The 19,669-nt window shown below is 39.2% G+C and overlaps 1 protein-coding gene across 3 annotated transcripts in view; it reads left to right on the top strand.

The window, feature by feature from the left end:
- Positions 1-13,856: 13,856 nt before the first annotated feature.
- pitpnbl (phosphatidylinositol transfer protein, beta, like) overlaps positions 13,857-19,669 on the top strand; it is a 37,197-nt gene continuing 31,384 nt past the window's right edge. For 2 of the 3 annotated variants that reach the window (XM_020486055.2, XM_031827024.1), the window contains exons 1-2: positions 13,857-13,956; positions 14,612-14,642. In XM_020486055.2, the coding sequence (XP_020341644.1) occupies positions 13,937-13,956; positions 14,612-14,642 (51 nt within the window). In that variant the 5' untranslated portion in view covers positions 13,857-13,936. The remainder of the gene's footprint in view (positions 13,957-14,611; positions 14,643-19,669) is intronic. The other variant, XM_031827025.1, reaches the window with a different exon arrangement.

Raw genomic sequence — 19,669 nt, 5'->3', positions numbered from 1 at the left:
CGTTTGACCCAAGTTGAAGAATTTAAAGGCAATGCTACCAAATACTAATTGAGTCTATGTAAACTTCTGACACACTGGGAATGTGATGAAACAAATAATAGCTGAAATAATTCTCTCTACTATTATTCTGACATTTCACATTCTTAAAATAAAGTGGTGATCCTAACTGACCTAAAACAGGGACTTTTTACTAGGATTAAATGTCAGGAATTTAAATTAGTTTAAATGTATTTGGCTTAGGTGTATGTAAACTTCCGACTTCAACTCTATGTGTTTATTTGAATGAGAGTGTGTGTATATGCATGTGTACAAACACCTGCACGGCATCAGCCTCAGGCAAACCTGCATTAGTTGTAAAAACACTGCCACTTAGTGTCATTCAAATGTACTTTTTATTATGATTTATTTAATGTAAAAACTTTAATTTTTAAAACTTTTAGCTTTGACCATCATTCTATCTCTCGCACAGCAACTCCACTCCCACTTGTCTCCAATTCCACATACCAACCCTCAGCCCATCCCATCTATCTCTGCTGACCACCCACTTCGGGTTTCTACGCAACACATATCTTTCAACTATACTGTGATGTTTAATGTACAATTTCAATCTATCTAAACGAATAGAATCCACATATTGCGAGTTGATGATAAATACTTTTACTAAGAGTAATAGGATATTAGTAATTGACTGACCCGGTCTTTCCAGATCTCCTCTACAGTACTATTTCTAGAGTCAATTTTAGATCAATGCTATGCATTTTCAGCCATTCCTGAACCTGAGACCAGAAACAGGCTACCTGAGGGCAATACCAAAATAAATGGTTTATTGATTCTGTATCCTTCCCTCCCTCCTCCCGCTGCCACCCGCCTCCTCCATTTTTGGGGCAATACTGTAATCAATTGGTTGTACTCTTGGAATGAGCAGACCTTTCCATACAATTCTGATAACTCCATGAAGGACATAACTCTACCATTCCAATTTACAATATAATTTAAGAACAAAATACCCTTTTCAAACATCTTTCCCATAAATACAGGTATTTTATCAACCAGCACATTTGAGTTCAGCCATAATATTTGTTGTAATATTTGTTCTATCTTTTCAGAAGGATGAAATTGAAATTGTAGCCAGCTCTACTTTGAAAAAAGTATCATTTTCAATTAATCGAAAATGAGACATGCACAAAGGCAAAAAGGCCATTTTTAAACCATGGATGAGCTTTTCTTAGTTATCTACTTGAGAACCATTTAGGGTTAAAATAAAACTTTTGAATTGAGTGAAGCTTTTAGAGAGAGGTTTAGTGCTTTTATATTTAATAATCTCAACCCACCCAATTCATATTCATTATATAGATAGCCACGTTTTATTTTGTCTGGTTTAGTGTCCCAGATAAAGCAAAATATGTTTTGCTCATATGATTTGAAAAACGAATCATCAGGAGTAGGCAGCACCATAAGTAAGTGTGTAAACTGAGATATGACTTATTAATTAATTAGGGCAATTTTTCCATAAATAGACAGGTATTTACTTCTCTATGGTTTCAGGATCTTGTCTATTTTTACAAGTTTTCTATTGAAATTCATTGTGGAGAGCTTATTTATATATTTTGTGATATGAATACCGAGAATGTCTACTTCACCATCAGCCCATTTTATAGGTAAACTGCAGGGTAATGTAAAAGTTTTATTTTTTAAGGATCCAATACATAATATTGTACACTTATCATAATTAGGTTTTAGTCCAGAGAGTACAGAAAAGTAATTTAGATCTTTAATGAGACATTGCAGGGATCTAGCTTGTGGACTTAATACAAAACTTGAGTCATCGGCATACATGGACACCTTTGTTTTTAAGCCTTGGATTTCTAATCCTCTAATGTTGTTATTGGATCTGATTTTAATAGCTAGCATTTCGATGGCCATAACGAATAGATATGGTGACAGCGGACACCGTTGTTTAACTCCTCTTGACAATTCAAAACTCTGAGAAGTAGCCATTATTTACTATTTTACACCTGGGGTTGCTATACATTATTTTTACCCATTTTATAAGAGAATTACCGAAATTGAAAAAAATCCAGGCATTTATAAATAAATCCAGTCTTACTTTATCAAATGCCTTTTCAAAATCTGCAATAAATACCATTCCTGGCTTCTTATGTTTCATGATGTTCTATTATTTCTAGTAGTTGTCGTATATTATCTCCAATGTATCGTCAATGTAAAAAACCTGTCTGATCAGGATGAACAATACCTGATAAAACCCTTTTAATTCTGAGTGCTATGGATTTTGCTAGTATTTTTGCATCACAACATTGAAGTGCAAGGGGCCTCGAGTTTTTTTTAGATAGACTGGGTCTTTATATTTGCCATCTGGGTCTTGTTTTAATAATAGAGACATCAGACCTTCCTGCTGAGTACCTGACAGACTACCATTTCTACAGGAGTAGTTAAAACAATCTAACAACGGAGCTTTAAGTATATCAAAAAATACTTGATATACCTCTACCGGTATGCGATCAAGCCCTGGGGTTTTTCCAGACTGAAAGGATTTAATAGACTCAAAGTTCTTCCTCTGTAAGTTGCCCTTTGCACTGATCTTTCTGTACATTTGTTAATTTTCAATTTTTTCCATTATTTGGAAAGAATTCCTTACCATAATCTTCAGTCAGTGGGAAAGGATGAGACGGAAAAGAGAACATCTGCCTAAAATAATTAGCTTCCTCTTTTAAAATATCATTTGAAGAATCATAGATGACTCCGTCTTCAGTAACGAGTTTCTGCAAATTCTTTTTGTTTGCATTCCTGTATTGGAGATTCAGGAAGAATTTTGTGAATTCTTCTCCATATTCCATCCAGTTTGCTTTATTTTTGTAATAAATTACATTAGATCGTTCTTGAATAAGTTAATCAAGTTCTTCTTGTATTTCCTCTAACTTATTTTGTATCTCTGTAGTATTGTTTTTATTGCTATCTACCTGTACTATTAGTTCATGATTTCCCTTGTTAGTCTTGTCTCTTTAGCCAGAAACTGCTTTTTTATTATTTATGAATATTGAATTGAATAACCCCTGAAGGTATATTTTAAAGGTATCCAAAACAATAAGGGGATTTGCTGAACCAATATTATACTGGAAAAATTCAGTTATAAATTATTTTGTCTTTAGTTAAAAATAAGTTGTCCTCCAGTAAACTTTGATTACATTTCCAATATCCCCGTCCATGTGGAAAATCTACAAGAGTTATGTGAAAGCCAATTAGATGATGATCCGATCGCATTCTGTCTCCTATTAAAACTTTTTTAACCTTTGATGCAAGAGAGAGAGAGACAATAAAGTAGTCAAGACGACTAGCTTGATTAAGTCTCCTCCATGTATATCTCACTAGGTCTGGGTTTTTTAGTCTCCAAATATCCACTATTTCTAATGTGTCCATAATATTTGTGATTTCCTTAAGGGCACGGTGATGATAGTTTGTAGAGTGATTACCTTTACGGTCCATTGAGGTACTTAACAGTGTTATAGTCTCCTACCATAATGATTAGATCATTTGTTGCCTGTAAGTTCAATAAATTGGTATAAATGTTTTCGAAAGAAGTGTGGATCGTCCTGATTTGGACCATATAAATTAATGAGCTAAATGTCTTTTTCGTCCACTTTCATATTCAAAAGGATCCACCTTCCTTGCGAATCATTCCTGACTATTTTGCACATTCAGATCAACATTTTTGTTTATTAATATCATCACATCCTTTGAGTTCCTTTGTCCATGACACACAATTATTTCACAACCCCATTACTTTTTCCACGTAACTTCATCTAAGGATGTAGAGTGAGTTTCCTGTAAACAGTATATTCCGTGGGAAAGGGAATATATTCCTTTTCTTTTAGCCATGTAAAGACGGATCCTTTTTTAAAAATCTGCTAAACCATTACAATTATAACTGTCTATACTTATTTCACCCCTTACCATAACTAGATAATATTCTCAGTCTAAATTGACCATAATTAGTGCTTGTAAAGTTCCTGGCATCAGAGGTATTATGAAGGTCAAAACTAAAGCTTTCAAATGTCTGAAATTTAGAATTCGAGAAATAGGTTCTAGCAATATTTGTTTTATTCCCGTGTCTGTTTGCCTGTGAGCCAATGCCACAGATGTTAGAAAATTGAGACAGGATATTATGTGTGTAGCAAATCTGAGTAGGTTGATATGTATGATATTGGATGTGATATAGTGAGTGTGTACGATGTCTGTACAAGAGTAAGACTATAATCTGTGATGTCCAAATAAGTAATAACTCTGCCAATTTGCATGGTTGAGTGTCTATGTGTGTAACATGTAGTGCGTATAGCCTTAATATTCATGATGATAATTGTAATCCATATCGTATCACCATCATAGTTGCGTCATAATTACCTTAAACATAATTGAAAAACACATCCCAGCATTTCCATAGCAATTGACGTTTCACGAGACCTTGCATTACTCTAAAGACGGCTTCACTACAGTACAAATGTATTCCTTACAATATGTTATTCCCCAATGCCCCTATTCCGATATCTTCCCCTTGCTTGTTGTAAATATATATAAACGTGTAGACAAATACATAAAAAAGATAGACAAACAATAAAACACATTAAATTATAAAACAGTTCTCGACAAGAGAGGGAGAAAAGAGAGAAAAAGAGAGTGCGAGAGGAGAGCAAGATCAGGTGTGTGTGTGAATGTATAATTCCATATGTGTAAGCAAGCATGTAATTGAGTATGTGTGTGTTCATATCCACTTCATAATGTTCAAATAATTTTACAGTTCCCATACCTTCTTTTTTTTCCGTAACCTGAAGGTCTCTGTAGAATTTAGTACAGCCATGGTGTTATGGAGCTGTCTTGGAATAGCTGTCCATCTATAAATAGTTTGTCCACAATGATAAAGGCACGCCCACCATCCTTCCTTTGTTGTCTTTGTACCAGATACAGTCTCTTACGACGTTCGTTTATCTCCCTTGGAAATTTGTCATTGAGACCTAATTTGCTTTTCATCAGCTCCTTTTGTTGGTAGTCTTAAAATTTTGCGATGATCGGTCGGGGACCTTTGGTCTTGTCGCTCCGAGCTCCAAGTCTGTGTACTCGGTGAAAAGCCACCTTGTTCACAGTCTCTATAGGAAGTTTCAAGGCGGATTGCATGAATTCTCTTATCGCGCCCTCTGGATTATTGGATGCGTCCTCAGGAATCCCAGAAAAAAAATATTTTCATGCATGCTACGACTTTGTATGTCTAGTAGCGACTCCTTCATCTCCCTGTTTTCCCTGAGTAGACAATCCATGTTGGAATCGTGGATTTTTACCTTGGCTGTGTCTTGTTTCTCTTTGGAGCGTGAGAATTTCACTCTGGCTGAAGTCCAAACTCCCTCTCAGCCCTGCGACCTCCTCATACAACTTTTTCAGTGTTGCATTGATTCCAGCCAGAGCACTAGCCTCTACCTCAATGGTAAGTAAATCGTCCGTGTCTGTAGATGAATCTGTTTTTCTTTTTTTTGTCAGGTTAAAGTTATTTTGTGAGGTGGTCGGATCTTTCCATGAAGGAGTATGTTGTTCCTCCATTGCGTAAAGCTGTTGGTACTCGTCAATTTCCCTCAGGATCTCCTTAGTATCCAGATTGGCTCTTTACTGCAAACAGTTGTTTTATGAAAAGATAACAATGAGTCTTTCCCACGATGACGACATGTGTCTGTAGTACAGCCAGCTAGCACTCGCGGAATCCACACAAAAAGAAGGAACACAAACTTGCAGTCCCAGCCGTAAAGGCTAACCGCGTCGTGGAATCCTTAGCAACAAAACTTTAGTTCGGATTAAAATCGATTGAATGAAAATCTTTTAATGTAAACAACAAACTGAGTGTAGACAGTACAATGTACAATTTAACCTGTTGAGTGTAGGGGGCAGTATTTTGATGTTTGGATGAAAAATGTACCCAAATGAAACTGCCTATTTCTCAGGCCCAGAATCTAGAATATGCATATAATTGTCAGATTAGGATAGAAAACACTCTAAAGTTTCCAAAACTCAAAAAATATTGTCTGTGAGTATAACAGAACTGATATTGCAGGCGAAAACCTGAGGAAAATCCAACAAGGACCTGCCTAAGAGATACGAATCTCCCTGTTCCATTGCATGCCTTCCCTCCATTTAAAAGGGCTATCAACCAGATTCCTTTCTCTATGGCTTCCACATGGTGTGAACAGTCTTTAGACATAGTTTCAGGCTTTTATTCTGAAAAATGAGTGAGAAAGATCACACATGGCTTCAGTGGATGGCTGGGAGCCAGTAGATTTTTGCATGCGCAATAGCTTGGAGCAGACATTTTCACTCTCTTTCCTATTGAAAAAGCTACGGTCCGGTTGAAATATTATCGATTATTTGTTGTAAAAACAACCTGAGGATTGATTATAAAAAACGTTTGACATGTTTCTACAAACTTTACGGATACTATTTGGAATTTGTCTGCCCCGTCGTGACCGCTCGAGCCTGTGGATTTCTGAACAAAACGCACCAACCAAATGGAGGTATTTTGGATATAAAAATAATCTTTATGGAACAAAATAAACATTTGTGTAACTGAGAGTCTCGTGAGTGCAAACATCCAAAGATCATCAGAGATAAGCGATTCATTCTATTGCTTTTCTGACTTTCATGACCAATCTACTTTGCAGCCAGCTGTTTGTAATGTTTTGTCTGCTGAGAGAGATGTCCTAACATAAACGCTTGGATAGCTTTTGCTGTAAAGCTTTTTTGAGATCTGACACGCCAGGTGGATTAAAGCTAGGCAGAATTAGTGCCCCCTTTGGAGGAATTGCGTGTCCATAGTAAACAGAAAAAAAATCTGTCCAAAATTGCTAATATATGCATATAATAATAATAATTGAATAGAAAACACTCTAAAGCTTCTAAAACCGTTCAAATTATGTCTGTATGTAAAGCAGAACTCACAGAGCAGCCATTCTTCCAAACTCTCTCTGTCAGCAGTAAAGTTGGGCCAACTTTGACGTCATCGCCCCCACCCTTCCCAACCAGCTACGGATCTGGGAACAGTTTCTATCTCTTCAGCGCAATGTCTCCTTTCAATGGGGCGTTTCATTGTGAAAATCGAGCGCTCCCTCACCCTTTGGCGGGCTAAAACCTTCGGGTCGCGCGAAAATACACGTACTCTCATGCGCGCGTCGCGTCTGGACCTCTCTTTGTTCCAAGATTCACCAAACGATGTCGGTTTGTCTGTTCGAGCTGAGAATTGTTTTGCACGTTTAGAATATCCTAAAGCTTGATTCTGCACTTAGTTTGACCAGTTTAGTCGACATATAATATGTAATTTTTAAGTTTTGATGCGCAACCCCTAGAATTTTGGCTGCATTTCAGCCGGAATTTGTCGCGTTTGATAACCCAAAGACACAGACTTGAAAGCCAAACGCAGTTTTTGGTAAGTATGACTTCTTCCACGACTTCTGATCGAAGAACATCAAAGGTAAGGGAATATTTATGTGGTAATTTTGTGTTTCTGTGGACTCCAACATAGCGGAGACATATTGCTAATCTATGAGCGCCGTCTCATATTATTGCCTAGTGAACGAATTCTGTAACATTAAAAATAAATGTAACACAGCGGTTGCATTAAGAAGCAGTGTATCTTTCTAACTATATGTAGAACATGTATATTTAGTCAAAGTTTATGATGTGTATTGCTTGTTATCTGACGTTATCTGGTGGAGCTATCATCATTTCTCCGGACATTTGAGTAGCATTTTTTGAACATGGCGTCATTGTAAACAGAGATTTATGGATATAAATTGCATATTATTGAAAAAAACATAAATGTACTGTGTAACATGTCCTATTACTGTCATCTGATGAAGATTTTCAAAAGGTTAGTGAATTATTTTTCTTTTAATCCTGCGTTTGAGGATTGCATCTTTTGTTCAAAATGGCTATTCAAATGAGCTGTGTCTTTGGTGGTGGTTTGACATAAATATGTGCTATGTTTTCGCCGTAAAACATTTTAGAAATCTGACTTGCTGGCTAGATGAACAAGGTGTTTATCTTTCATTTGAGCTATTGGACTTGTTAATGTGTGGAGGTTAAATATTTCTAAGAATATTTTTGCATTCTGTGCGCCACTGTTTCAGTTGAGGGGGGGGGTGTACCCCTAGGGGGACGTGTACCCGTAACACGTTAACAACAAGCTAAGCTGTGTTTTGCTATATTGCACTTGTGATTTCAAAAATTATCCCGCTAATGGGATCGGTGCGCCAAGAAGTTAATGCATTTTAGAATAAGGCTGAAACATAACAAAATGTGGAGAAAGTCAAGGTGTCTGAATACTTTCTGAAGGCACTATCATTTGCAGAGGTGGCTAGAGTACTGGAAGTTTTACTTAAGTAAAAGTACTGTAATTTAGATTAATTTACTCAAGTAAAAGTATCCCTTTTAAGAAACTACTCAAGTAAACAACAACAAAAAGTGTCAGGTCAGAAAACTACTGAAGTATTAGCTACACATTTTCTTTGGTCATTTGTTACACCTTGTGGTAACCTGTGATACAAACGAAAAGGACAACAACTAGAGCTGATTTCCAGAACTTTGGAATATTTCCTGATAACAATGTTAACAAACAAATGTGGGTTATTGAGCAAACCTTTCCTGCCAGGTGTAATGTTAAATTTGTTACTGAACCATGATCTCAGGGGCGTTAATGAGAATGATTTGCTGGTGTTAAACCCTATATGTGACTAGTTTCAAGAAAATAGGGTTATGTTGCACGTCACTACTTCACAGGAGCGGCATTTGAATGGAAACATTGTATTTTTTGAATGCGTTTTTTGGCAGAAATGCCTTCTGCATCATGTGAACGTTCATGTGCCTTAATAACAAACTTGATTTCCATCCATAAATACAAATCAAATTGTTCAATGATGAGCGAAATTGGTTTAGCTTCGGAAAAAGACAGGAACGTTCCCGGTAGCTAGGCTGGATGGGCTGGACATGCTGGGAGATGACTTTGGATTGGTCTGCCATGTAGCATGTTTCTGTCTATAACACAAGCTTTTCAGTATGTGTTGACAATCCTTTCTACCATGCTGTTTTTGAAAGATATAACGTTAGCCATCAAACTACAAAAGTTTTGCTACTTTTCTCAACAACACTGCACACTCCACGGTCAGTGTGAACTGGAGTGACCTGACACAACGCTGCCAAACAAGATGCAGCTACAAACAAAACAGAGTTAAATGGTTCCAGTCTGCCATGAAGCATTCATCCATGTATGTAATAGTCTAGCTACATTTTCAGATAAGTTTCAAATTTTATAGCAAGTTAATGCATACGGTTAGTTAGCTAACAAAAGTTAGCTTGCTGGCTAACATTACATGTATGATCTGTGTAGTAATATTTTTCCAATTTGCATTGCTAGTTATAGCCTAATGTTAGCTAGCTAACATTGAACCTAGTTTGTTAGCTTTAGCTACCTGCAGATTCATACTACAGCTATGACAATGTTTGCATTGGTAGTAGTATGAGTTGGGATTATGCCAGTTTATTGTTTAGCTACTTAGCTAGCTACATGTCTAAACAAAAGATTCCACTTCAGGTGGATTATTACATGACCCATCAAATTAGCCAGGTGTGTATGGGGGTGATTACAGCCATCTATTTTATTGTCTAGACAATAGTGACCCATCCACTTAACTAGATGTGACTGGGGGGTGGTTATAGCAGTGTGTCAGGTAAGTGTCATTTAATAATTATGACATTTTTATCTGGACACTTTGTTTTTGATGTTGCAAGTAACTACTTCACTGTACCGTTTACACATTCTGTACCCGGTACATGTGACAATCTTTTATTTGATATAGTGTGTGTTTACCACATGGCCTCACGTGAATCCTTAAAGAGATGGGTGGGGCTAAGGCTTAAGAGGGTGTGAAAGATGCTGAATGGGTGCAGACAAAGAAGAGTTCTACAGTAGGTTTACTGAAACATTCAAAGGCCATTTTCTAAAAAGTGGGGTTAGAGTTTATCAACCTTCAAAGTAGAATTTCTTTCCCATTGTATCTGGAGAAGGCCAGCATCCCAGAGTCGCCTCTTCACTGTTGATATGGAGACTGGTGTTTTGCGGGTACTATTTAATGAAGCTGCCAGTTGAGGACTTGTGAGGCGTCTGTTTCTCAAACTAGACACTCTAATGTACTTGTCCTCTTGCTCAGTTGTGCACCGGGGCCTCCCACTCCTCTTTCGCCATGTAGCACTCACTTCCGTCATCATGAAGTGATTTGAGAGACTAGTCAAGGATCATATCACCTCCACCCTACCTGACACCCTAGACTCACTCTAATAGGTCCACAGACGACGCAATCACACTGCCCTAACCCATCTGGACAAGAGGAATACCTATGTAAGAATGCTGTTCATCGACTACAGCTCAGCATTTAATACCATAGTACCCTCCAAACTCGTCAGACCCTGGGTCTCGACCCCGCCCTGTGCAACTGGGTCATGGACTTCCTGACTGGCCGCCCCCAGGTGGTGAGGGTAGGAAATAACATCTCCACCCTGCTGATCCTCAACACTGGGGGCCCACAAGGGTGCGTTCTCAGCCCTCTCCTGTACTCCCTGTTCATCCATGACTGCGTGGCCATGCACGTCTCCAACTCAATCATCAAGTTTGCAGACGACACTAGTGTTAGGCTTGATTTCCAACGACGAGACGGCCTACAGGGAGGAGGTGAGGGCCCTCTGAGTATGGTGTCAGGAAAATAACCTCACACTAAACGTCAACAAAACAAAGGAGATAATCGTGGACTTAAGGAAACAGCAGAGGGAGCACCCCCCTATCCATATCGACAGGACAGTAGTGGAGAAGGTGGAAAGTTTTAAGTTCCTTGGTGTACACATCACGGACAAACTGAAATGGTCCCCACACACAGACAGCGTAGTGAAGGTGGTGCAACAGCGCCTCTTCAACCTCAGGAGGCTGAAGAAATGTGTCTTGTCACCAAAAACACAATTTTTTTTACAGATGCACATTCGAGAGCATCCTGTCAGGCTGTATCACCGCCTGGTACGGCAACTGCTCCGCCCACAACCGTAAGGCTCTCCAGAGTAGTGAGGTCTACACAACACATCAACAGGGTCAAACTACCTGCCCTCCAGGACACCTACACCACCCAATGTCACAGGAAAACCAAAATGATCATCAAGGACAACAACCACCCGAGCCACTGCCTGTTCACCCTGCTATCATCCAGAAGGCGAGGTCAGTACAGGTGCATCAAACCTGGGACTGAGAGACTGAAAAACAGCTTCTATCTCAAGGCCATCAGACTGTTAAAAAGCCATCACTAATATTGAGTGGCTGCTGCCAACATAATGACTAAAATCTCTAGCCACGTTAATAATAAAAAATTGGATGTAATAAATGTATCACTAGTCACTTTAAACAATGCCACTTTATATAATGTTTACATACCCTACATTACTCATCTCATATGTATATACTGTACTCTATAACATCTACTGCATCCTGCCTATGCTGTTCGGCCATCACCCATCCATATATTTATTTGTACATATTCTTATTAATTCCTTTACACTTGTGTGTATAAGGTAGTTGTTGCGAAATTGTTAGATTACTTGTTAGATATTACTGCATGGTCAGAACTAGAAGCCCAAGCATTTCGCTACACTCGCATTAACATCTGCTAACCATGTGTATGTGACCAATAAAATTTGATTTGGTTAGAGACCGTTTGCTTTGTTTGGTGAAGGGAGTAGTACACAGCGTTGTACGAAATCTTCAGTTTCTTGGCAATTTCTCACATGGAAAAGCCTTCCTTTCTCAGAACAAGAATAGACTGACAAGTTTCAGAAGAAAGGTCTTTGTTTCTGGCCATTTTGAGCATGTAATCAAACCCACAAATGCTGATGCTCCAGATACTCAACTAGTCTAAAGAAGGTGAGATGTATTGCTTCTTTAAATCAGTACAACAGGTTTCAGCAGTGCTAACATAATTGCTAAATAATATTCTAATGATAAATTGGCCTTAAAATGATAAACTTGGATTAGCTAACACAATGTGCCATTGGAACATAGGAATGACGGTTGCTGATAATGGGCCTCTGTGTGCCTATGTAGATATTCCATTAAAAAGAATCTGCCATTTCCAGCTACAACAGTCATTTACAACATTAACAATGTCTACACTGTATTTCTAGTCAATTTGATTTGATTTTAATGGACAAAAAAAGAGTTCCTTTCAAAAACAAGGAAATGTCTAAGTGACCCCAAACTTTTGAACGGTAGTGTAAATAGAAATAATGAAATGTCTTACTATTCTCCATGGTTGGTCCTCTTGCTTATTCTTTGAAAGTGGAAGGAGTCACAGTAACACACCCGAGCCTGCTTACTGCACAACACACTCCACCAATCAGATTGATACACAAGTGTGTAGGTGTGGGTTATAGGGTGTCTACATTTTTCAATATGCATGACTCTTAAAAAGAGCCTGTTTTTGTACAGACATCACACCCTTACCTAACAGCACCCTCACCTGAAAAGTAGAAGTCAAAGGGAGAGAAACTGGGAATTTAATAACTGCAGTTAAAATAACTAGGTAAATGGAAGAATACTCTTATTGTAATGTGAATGGCTCTTAAAAGAGTCTTTGTTTGTGCATAGTGTAGTCTATGGTGTTGCCAGGGAACAGCACCCTCTTCTAAGAAGTAGGAGGTGAATATCTCCAGCACACAGATTGACTCTCTTGCGTTGTTGGACCCCATCCTTGAAACATTGTGCAGCGCAGCAGGCTTCTCTGGCACACGGCAGTGAGCTGCAGATCCCCTCCTGGTCCTCGTGTCCATCCTCATGAAGTTATGGGTAGCCTTCACACACCTGAATTCCTCCAGGAGGCAGCCCCAGATGGCCCTGGTCACCCAACCTTGCAGTGCCCTACACGTTAACTGTAGGCAATCGTTTTGAAGAAATCTCCAGTTACAAGGTATCTGTTGGAATATGGAAAACAATTGTTAGATATTTACATCACTGGATTAAAAGATGCATGGGCACATGTTCAATAACACATGTGACAAGTGACAATAACAGGATCATATCAAGGATAGCGTCACAAATGAATACATAAATAACACTTGAAGCTTGATGATGAGTTGATCATTTGACTCAGCTGTGCAGTGCTAAGGAAAAAACAAAAATGTGCGACCCCTTTGAGTCCCCTGGACTGAGAACCACTGCTCTTCATTGGGACCTCTTCATATGTAGACTGGCTTTCATAGCTCTCTTTATCTGAGGACAGAAAACCTCACAAGAAACAGACTTCATTATAGTCAAATTCACCAACTGAATATTATGTTGCTATTATCTCCATCCTCACTTCTAGGGACAGGAACTACACGAAAGTGCATAGCCTACGCCTAGATAGCTAGCCAACTTCACAACTAGCTAGTTCATTTGAGTTAGCATGTACTGTAGCTAGTTAGCTAATAATACATCGTTTGTTTTAACATTTTTGAAAAGTATTTACTTACTTGAATAGGTTCACCCAGCCATGTGGACGATTAGAATCAGGGCAGCAAAGTTTGTCACCAGCGCGGTTTCGAGCATATTACTATTTATCTGTGAATAAATTCATAACATGGAAAACGGATTACACTATTTACCCATTTAATAACTAGACCTTCATACAAACTTGCTATGCTGAATTCTTTACGCACAATCGAAAAGCTGCTATATGCTGCCAGCGCGCCCACAAGCGAGATACTCTGTGCGGCCCGCGGCGATGTACACAAGCCATCCAGTATAGTAGGGGGCGGTATATGCGCCGTAGTTGTGATCCGCCAATACAAATTTAAAGAAGAAGCAGTTCAGTCCACGTTCGGGATGGTACTCATAAAGGAATAGTGAGTACATTATGCACGCGAATTCTATTTATATCATAGCGTCCATCATGACTCAATCGTTACCACAATATATAAAAATGTGTTATTTAATGCAAGGTGGAATTTGAAGCAGTGATTTGGTTCGAGGTAACGTAAGCGGTTGGCTAGCTACTACGGTAGCCATCCAGCTTCAGCTAGTTAGTAAAGCTATGTCAATGTTTGTGTTCGATAATACTGGCTGTCTATTAGACTAGCTAATGTAACTCGCAATTGTGGGACTTACATAGCTAGATATCACTACAATATGGCACTCCTTGAGCCGATGACAGGTTTTCAGAAATGTTGAATGATCGGTGATAAGCTAGCTGACGTTACTTAGTGTAGAAATATAGCTAACGTTATCTAGCCACTGACTCTAGATAGCTAACACGATAGAGGCTCTACGGATAGCCAATTTCGAACCTGTCCTTGGTTCGTAGCAAGTTAGCGGCGAAGCTAACGTGTGGAATGTAATCTACTATAGCACGAGCTGATGATATCATACAATGGTCCGCATAGCCGACTTCACTCAACATATTGTGGATTTGAGTAAACTCTGTTAATGTTCACACAATAACGACTTATCCAATTGTATTGACTTGTATGTCCGTTTTCTTTATCCTCCATCTCTTGATAGCCAAGTGCTGTTGCCCTGTTCAGTTGAAGAGGTAAGAGCATGGTTTCAATATTTCGTTTAGCCAAACACATACACTGAACAAAAATATAAACGCAACATGTGACGTGTTGGGTCCATGTTTCATGAGCTGAAATAAGATCCCAAAATGTTAACATAGGGACAAAAAGTAATCGCAAATTTAGTGCACACATTTATTTAGATCCCTGTTAGTGAGCATTTCAACTTTGCCAAGATAATCCATCCACCTGACATGGCATGCTGACTGCACGAATGTCCAACAGAGCTGTTGCCAGAGAATTTAATGTTAATTTCTCTACCATAAGCCGCCTCCAATGTTTTATAATTTGTCAGTACGTCCAACTGGCCTCACAACCGCAGACCACGTGTAAACCATGCCAGCCCAGGACCTCCACATCCATCTTCACCTGCGGGGTCGTCTGAGACCAGCCACCTGGATAGCTGATGAAACTGTGGGTTTTCACAACCAAAGAATTTTATGCACAAACTGTCAGAAAACGTCTCAGGGAATCTCATCTGCATGCTCGTCATAATCGACTTCAGTGGGCAAATGCTCACTTTTGATGGCCACTGGCATGCTGGAGAAGGGGGCTCTTCATGGATGAATCCCGGTTTCAACTGTACTGGGCAGATGACATGGTGTGGGCAAGTGATTTACTAATGTCAACGTTGTGAACAGATTGCCCCATGGTGGCGGTGGGGTTATGGTATGGGCAGGCATAAGCTACGGCCAATGAACACAATGGCAATTTGAATGCACAGACACTGTGATGAGATCCTGAGGGCCATTGTCATGCTATTCATCCACCACAATCACCTAATGTTTCAACATGATAATACACAGCCCAATGTCGCAAGGATCTGTACACACGTCACCCTTTGAGCATGTTTGGGATGCTCTGGATTGACGTGTACGACAGTGTTCCAGTTCCTGCCAATATCCAGCATCTTCGCACAGCTATTGAAGAGTGGAAGAACATTCCACAGGCCACAAACAACAGCCTGATGAACTCTATGGCCTCTATCTTAACAAACCTAATGCAGTGGTAAATCTAAGAGGTAGCGCTGTAGGTTTGGGGGACTCAAATAGTTTTGCTATTTTCACCACCACAGTTATTGGCGCAGTTGCGCAAATTACCAAGATGGCGCCGACACAGGGCCACCTCGCTTCTAGTCCTTAGGAAACTATGCTTAGATTACTTGTTAGACATTGCTGCACTGTCAGAACTAGAAGCACAAGCATTAAGCTACACTCGCAGTAACATCTGCTAATCATGTGTATGTGACCAATATGATTTTATTTGAAAGGGCTGGGTTTTGATGAATAAACCAGTTTTGGGTGTGTCGAGGCTTACCCCTCACTCGCCAATCAGAACATTCTCCTTGGCTAAATATGTGACCCAATTCAGGAAACTAGGCATATGTCGCAAGTCACGACTTCACAGGAGAGCCGTTTGAATGTAATAAAATGTGTTTTTATCAAAATGTGTTTTTTGTTGTCAGAAATGCCTAATTGAACATGTGAACTTTCACGTGTCTAAATAACAAACTTGCATGCCATCTGTAAATACGAATAAAATTGTTGAATTACGAGCCTTCGGGAACCTTCCCAATAGCCATGATTGGCTGAGATAAGTCGCAGGACATGCTGAGAGATGATTTCGGATTGGTCTGCCATTTAGAAGGCTTCTGTCTATTTGTGCTTGTCAGTCTGTGTTGGTAATCCTGTCGAACGTGGCTTTAAATTTTTTTGGAGTGGAACTGTTGCTCTCCACTTTCTGGAGGATCAAGTTTTGAAATCAGTGGAATTGCACCGTGGTATGGCATTCCTGACAGGGAGACGCATCCATCATGCATGATGATGTATACAGGTAAGATAGTCTAGCGTTAGCTAGCTACATTTTCAGATATTACTTTTCTAATTTTGACAGTGGTTTCATTTCAAGTTAAAGTGTACTGTTAGCTAGCTAATGCGAGCCTAATGTTAGCTAGCTAACATTGAACCAGCTTGGTTAGTATCCAGCACTGTGGCATTTTTGGCACTGTTCATTGTTGTTTAACTAGCTAACGTTAGCTGGCTGGTTCGTTAGCGAAAGCTACGTGACGTGTTTACAAAACCCATTAAATATGACCGGTATCAGTAAACGTCTGCAAAAAAGCGTAATGGAATTGTTGCCAGCAGAGCTGGTTAGGCTATTTTCATGTTATCCAATCATCGGCCAGAGCATGAAGTGTGCGCTCCACAAGCGAAATGAGATGGTTGGGGCTGAAGCTTAAGAGTGTGTGAACGATGCTGAATGAGTGAAGACAAAGAGCTCTTCACAAGATACAAAACATTCAAAGGCCATTTTCTCAAAAGTTAGTTTACAAGTTGAGAAGTTTTATAACTTTAGAAAAAAAATTGTGGACTTCCACAAGTCTGGTTCATCCTTGGGAGCAATCTCCAAACACCTGAAGGTACCACGCTTACTGTTTGTACAGATTAACAAGTATAAACACCATGGGCCCACGCAGCCGTCATACCGCTCAGGAAGGAGACGCGTTCTGTTTCCTAGAAATGAACATACTTTGGTGTGAAAAGTGCAAATCAATCCCAGATCAACAGCAAAGGACCTTGTGAAGATGCTAGAGGAAACAGGTACAAAAGTATCTATATCCACAGTAAATGAGTCCTACATAAACTGAAAGGCCGCTCAGCAAGTAAGAAGCCACTGCTCCAAAACCGCCATAAAAAAGCCAGACTACAGTTTGCAACTGCACATGGTGACAAATATTGTACTTTTTGTAGAAATGTCCTCTGGGCTGATGAAACAAAAATATAACTGTTTGGCCATGACGACCGTTGGAGGGAAAAGGGGGAGGCTTATAAGCCAAAGAACATCATCCCAACGTGAAGCATGGGGGTGGCAGCGTCATGTTGTGCGGGTGCTTTGCTGCAGGAGGGACTGGTGCACTTCACAAAATAGATGGCACCATGAGGCAGGCAAATTATGTGGATATATTGAAACAACATCTCAAGACATCAGTCAGGAAGTTAAAGCTTGGTCGCAAATGGGTCTTCCAAATGGAAAATGACCCCAAGCATACTTCCAAAATGGCTTTAAGGACAACAAAGTCAAGGTATTGGAGTGGCAGAACTGAAAAAGCGTGTGCGAGCAAGGAGGCCTACAAACCTTACTCAGTTACACCAGCTCTGTCAGGAGGAATGGGACAAAATTCACCCAACTTATTGTGGGAAGCTTGTGGAAGGCTACATGAAATGTTTGACCCAAGTTTTAAACAATTTAAAGGCAATACTACACTCACTTAGTATTTGGTATGTACATTTCTGACCTAACCCACTGGGAATGTGATGAAAGAAGAAAAAGCTGAAATAAATAATTATTTTCACATTCTTAAAATAAAGTGGTGATCCTAAGACAGGGAATTTTTACTGGGATTAAATGTCGGGAATTGTGAAAAACGGAGTTTAAATATATTTGTCTAAGGTGTATGTAAATTTCCAACTTCAGCTGTAGTTCTAATTGCATTGCTTCAATATGGACATACATTGTTAAATAGGCTATGGCATTTTCACTGATTTCGGGTCTAGGCCTACTGTTAATTGCAGTCTGGACATGGACATGCCAAATGTAGTCAATAAGCATGATTTAAATTCAATAGGCTATTGATAAAGCCTAAAAAGACTATATAATTCGAATGGAAACTAAATTACATGTTTTAAATAGGATATGTCTAAATACATTTACAGGCGCTGTAATTTCTCCCTTCTTCACAGTAGCAGGATAAAGATCCAATATAAAGGGGACTTGTCCACTCACTGTTGTACTACTTGCAAATGTAATGTTTATAAACATGGACCCATCTTACCAATTTAATATTTGCACTCCAGAAATAGCAGATGAAATTGCATTGCATCGAGCCATGTAGCAGCCTACTTTATCACAATAAACCCATGGATGGAATATTTGTAATAATTTTTTTAAACCAACAACACTTTCTATTTAGGATCGGGTCAGAAGCATGATATCATAAATCGCTTATCTCCTTCCATGGCATGTGTGCACATGTTGGCGTAAATGTCTTTATGCATTACATTCGCACGTACAAACTAGCTCCTGTCAATTGTATCATTGCCTATGAGGTTTGAATAGTTCGGAGGAGTGTGCGTGTCTTTGGTAATCGGACGAGGGGCCCTGTTTGAAAATGGGGATGGAAAGCCTACTCAAACAAGCTAAATGAAGTATGCAAGTATGTCAATTTTTAATAATGAAAGGACAAACACCTCCAAATATTTCAAAGCACGCTCAGTAAAACTCATTTATTCATAGGCTAGTTGGCTAATGGCCAGGATAAAACGACACCTATATGATGCTGCTAAACCAGCCTTGATTAAGGGGAGGGGAGGCTATACTTGGTTCTTAATTAAATGAAATTAATTAAGGGGGTCCAATAGTTTCTAAATATGAGATTCACCGGCATAAAATTCACTTTAATAATGGAACACTAGTCACGTTTAATAATGTTTACATATGGCTTTAGTCATACTGTATTTAGTCAATGCCACTCGAGACATTGCGCGTCCTAATATTAATATATTTCTTCATTCTATTATTTTACATTTAGATTTGTGTGTTGTGAATTGTTAGATACTACTGCACTGATACTACTGCACCACAATAACATTGCTAAATATGTTTATGAGAACAATACATTTGATTTGAATTTGATCTCCAATGGGCACTCGCTGTGCGTCACGGCTGGATAGGCTGCACTTCTGCTCTCAAAATCCATGCCGTCATCAACTGCATTACTGCTAAGAAATTGTCACTTTTGCTCATGTTTTTAAGGACACATCTCAAATATTCCCCCCTCACACGACAGTGCAAGTGAGCTGTTGTTAGACAGGTAAATGCCAGTGGGGCATTTACATTAGGGCTGAAAAATGCCAGAATGCCAGTTTTTACATAATGAAATTGCAAACTAATGTGCGTATGGCAGCCAAAAATAGAGCCCTAAGCGAAGGAGATGTTACAAATC

The sequence above is a fragment of the Oncorhynchus kisutch genome, linkage group LG6 (genome assembly GCF_002021735.2).
Source record: "Oncorhynchus kisutch isolate 150728-3 linkage group LG6, Okis_V2, whole genome shotgun sequence".
Lineage (NCBI taxonomy): Eukaryota > Metazoa > Chordata > Actinopteri > Salmoniformes > Salmonidae > Oncorhynchus > Oncorhynchus kisutch.
This window is presented reverse-complemented; position numbering and strand designations above follow the sequence as displayed.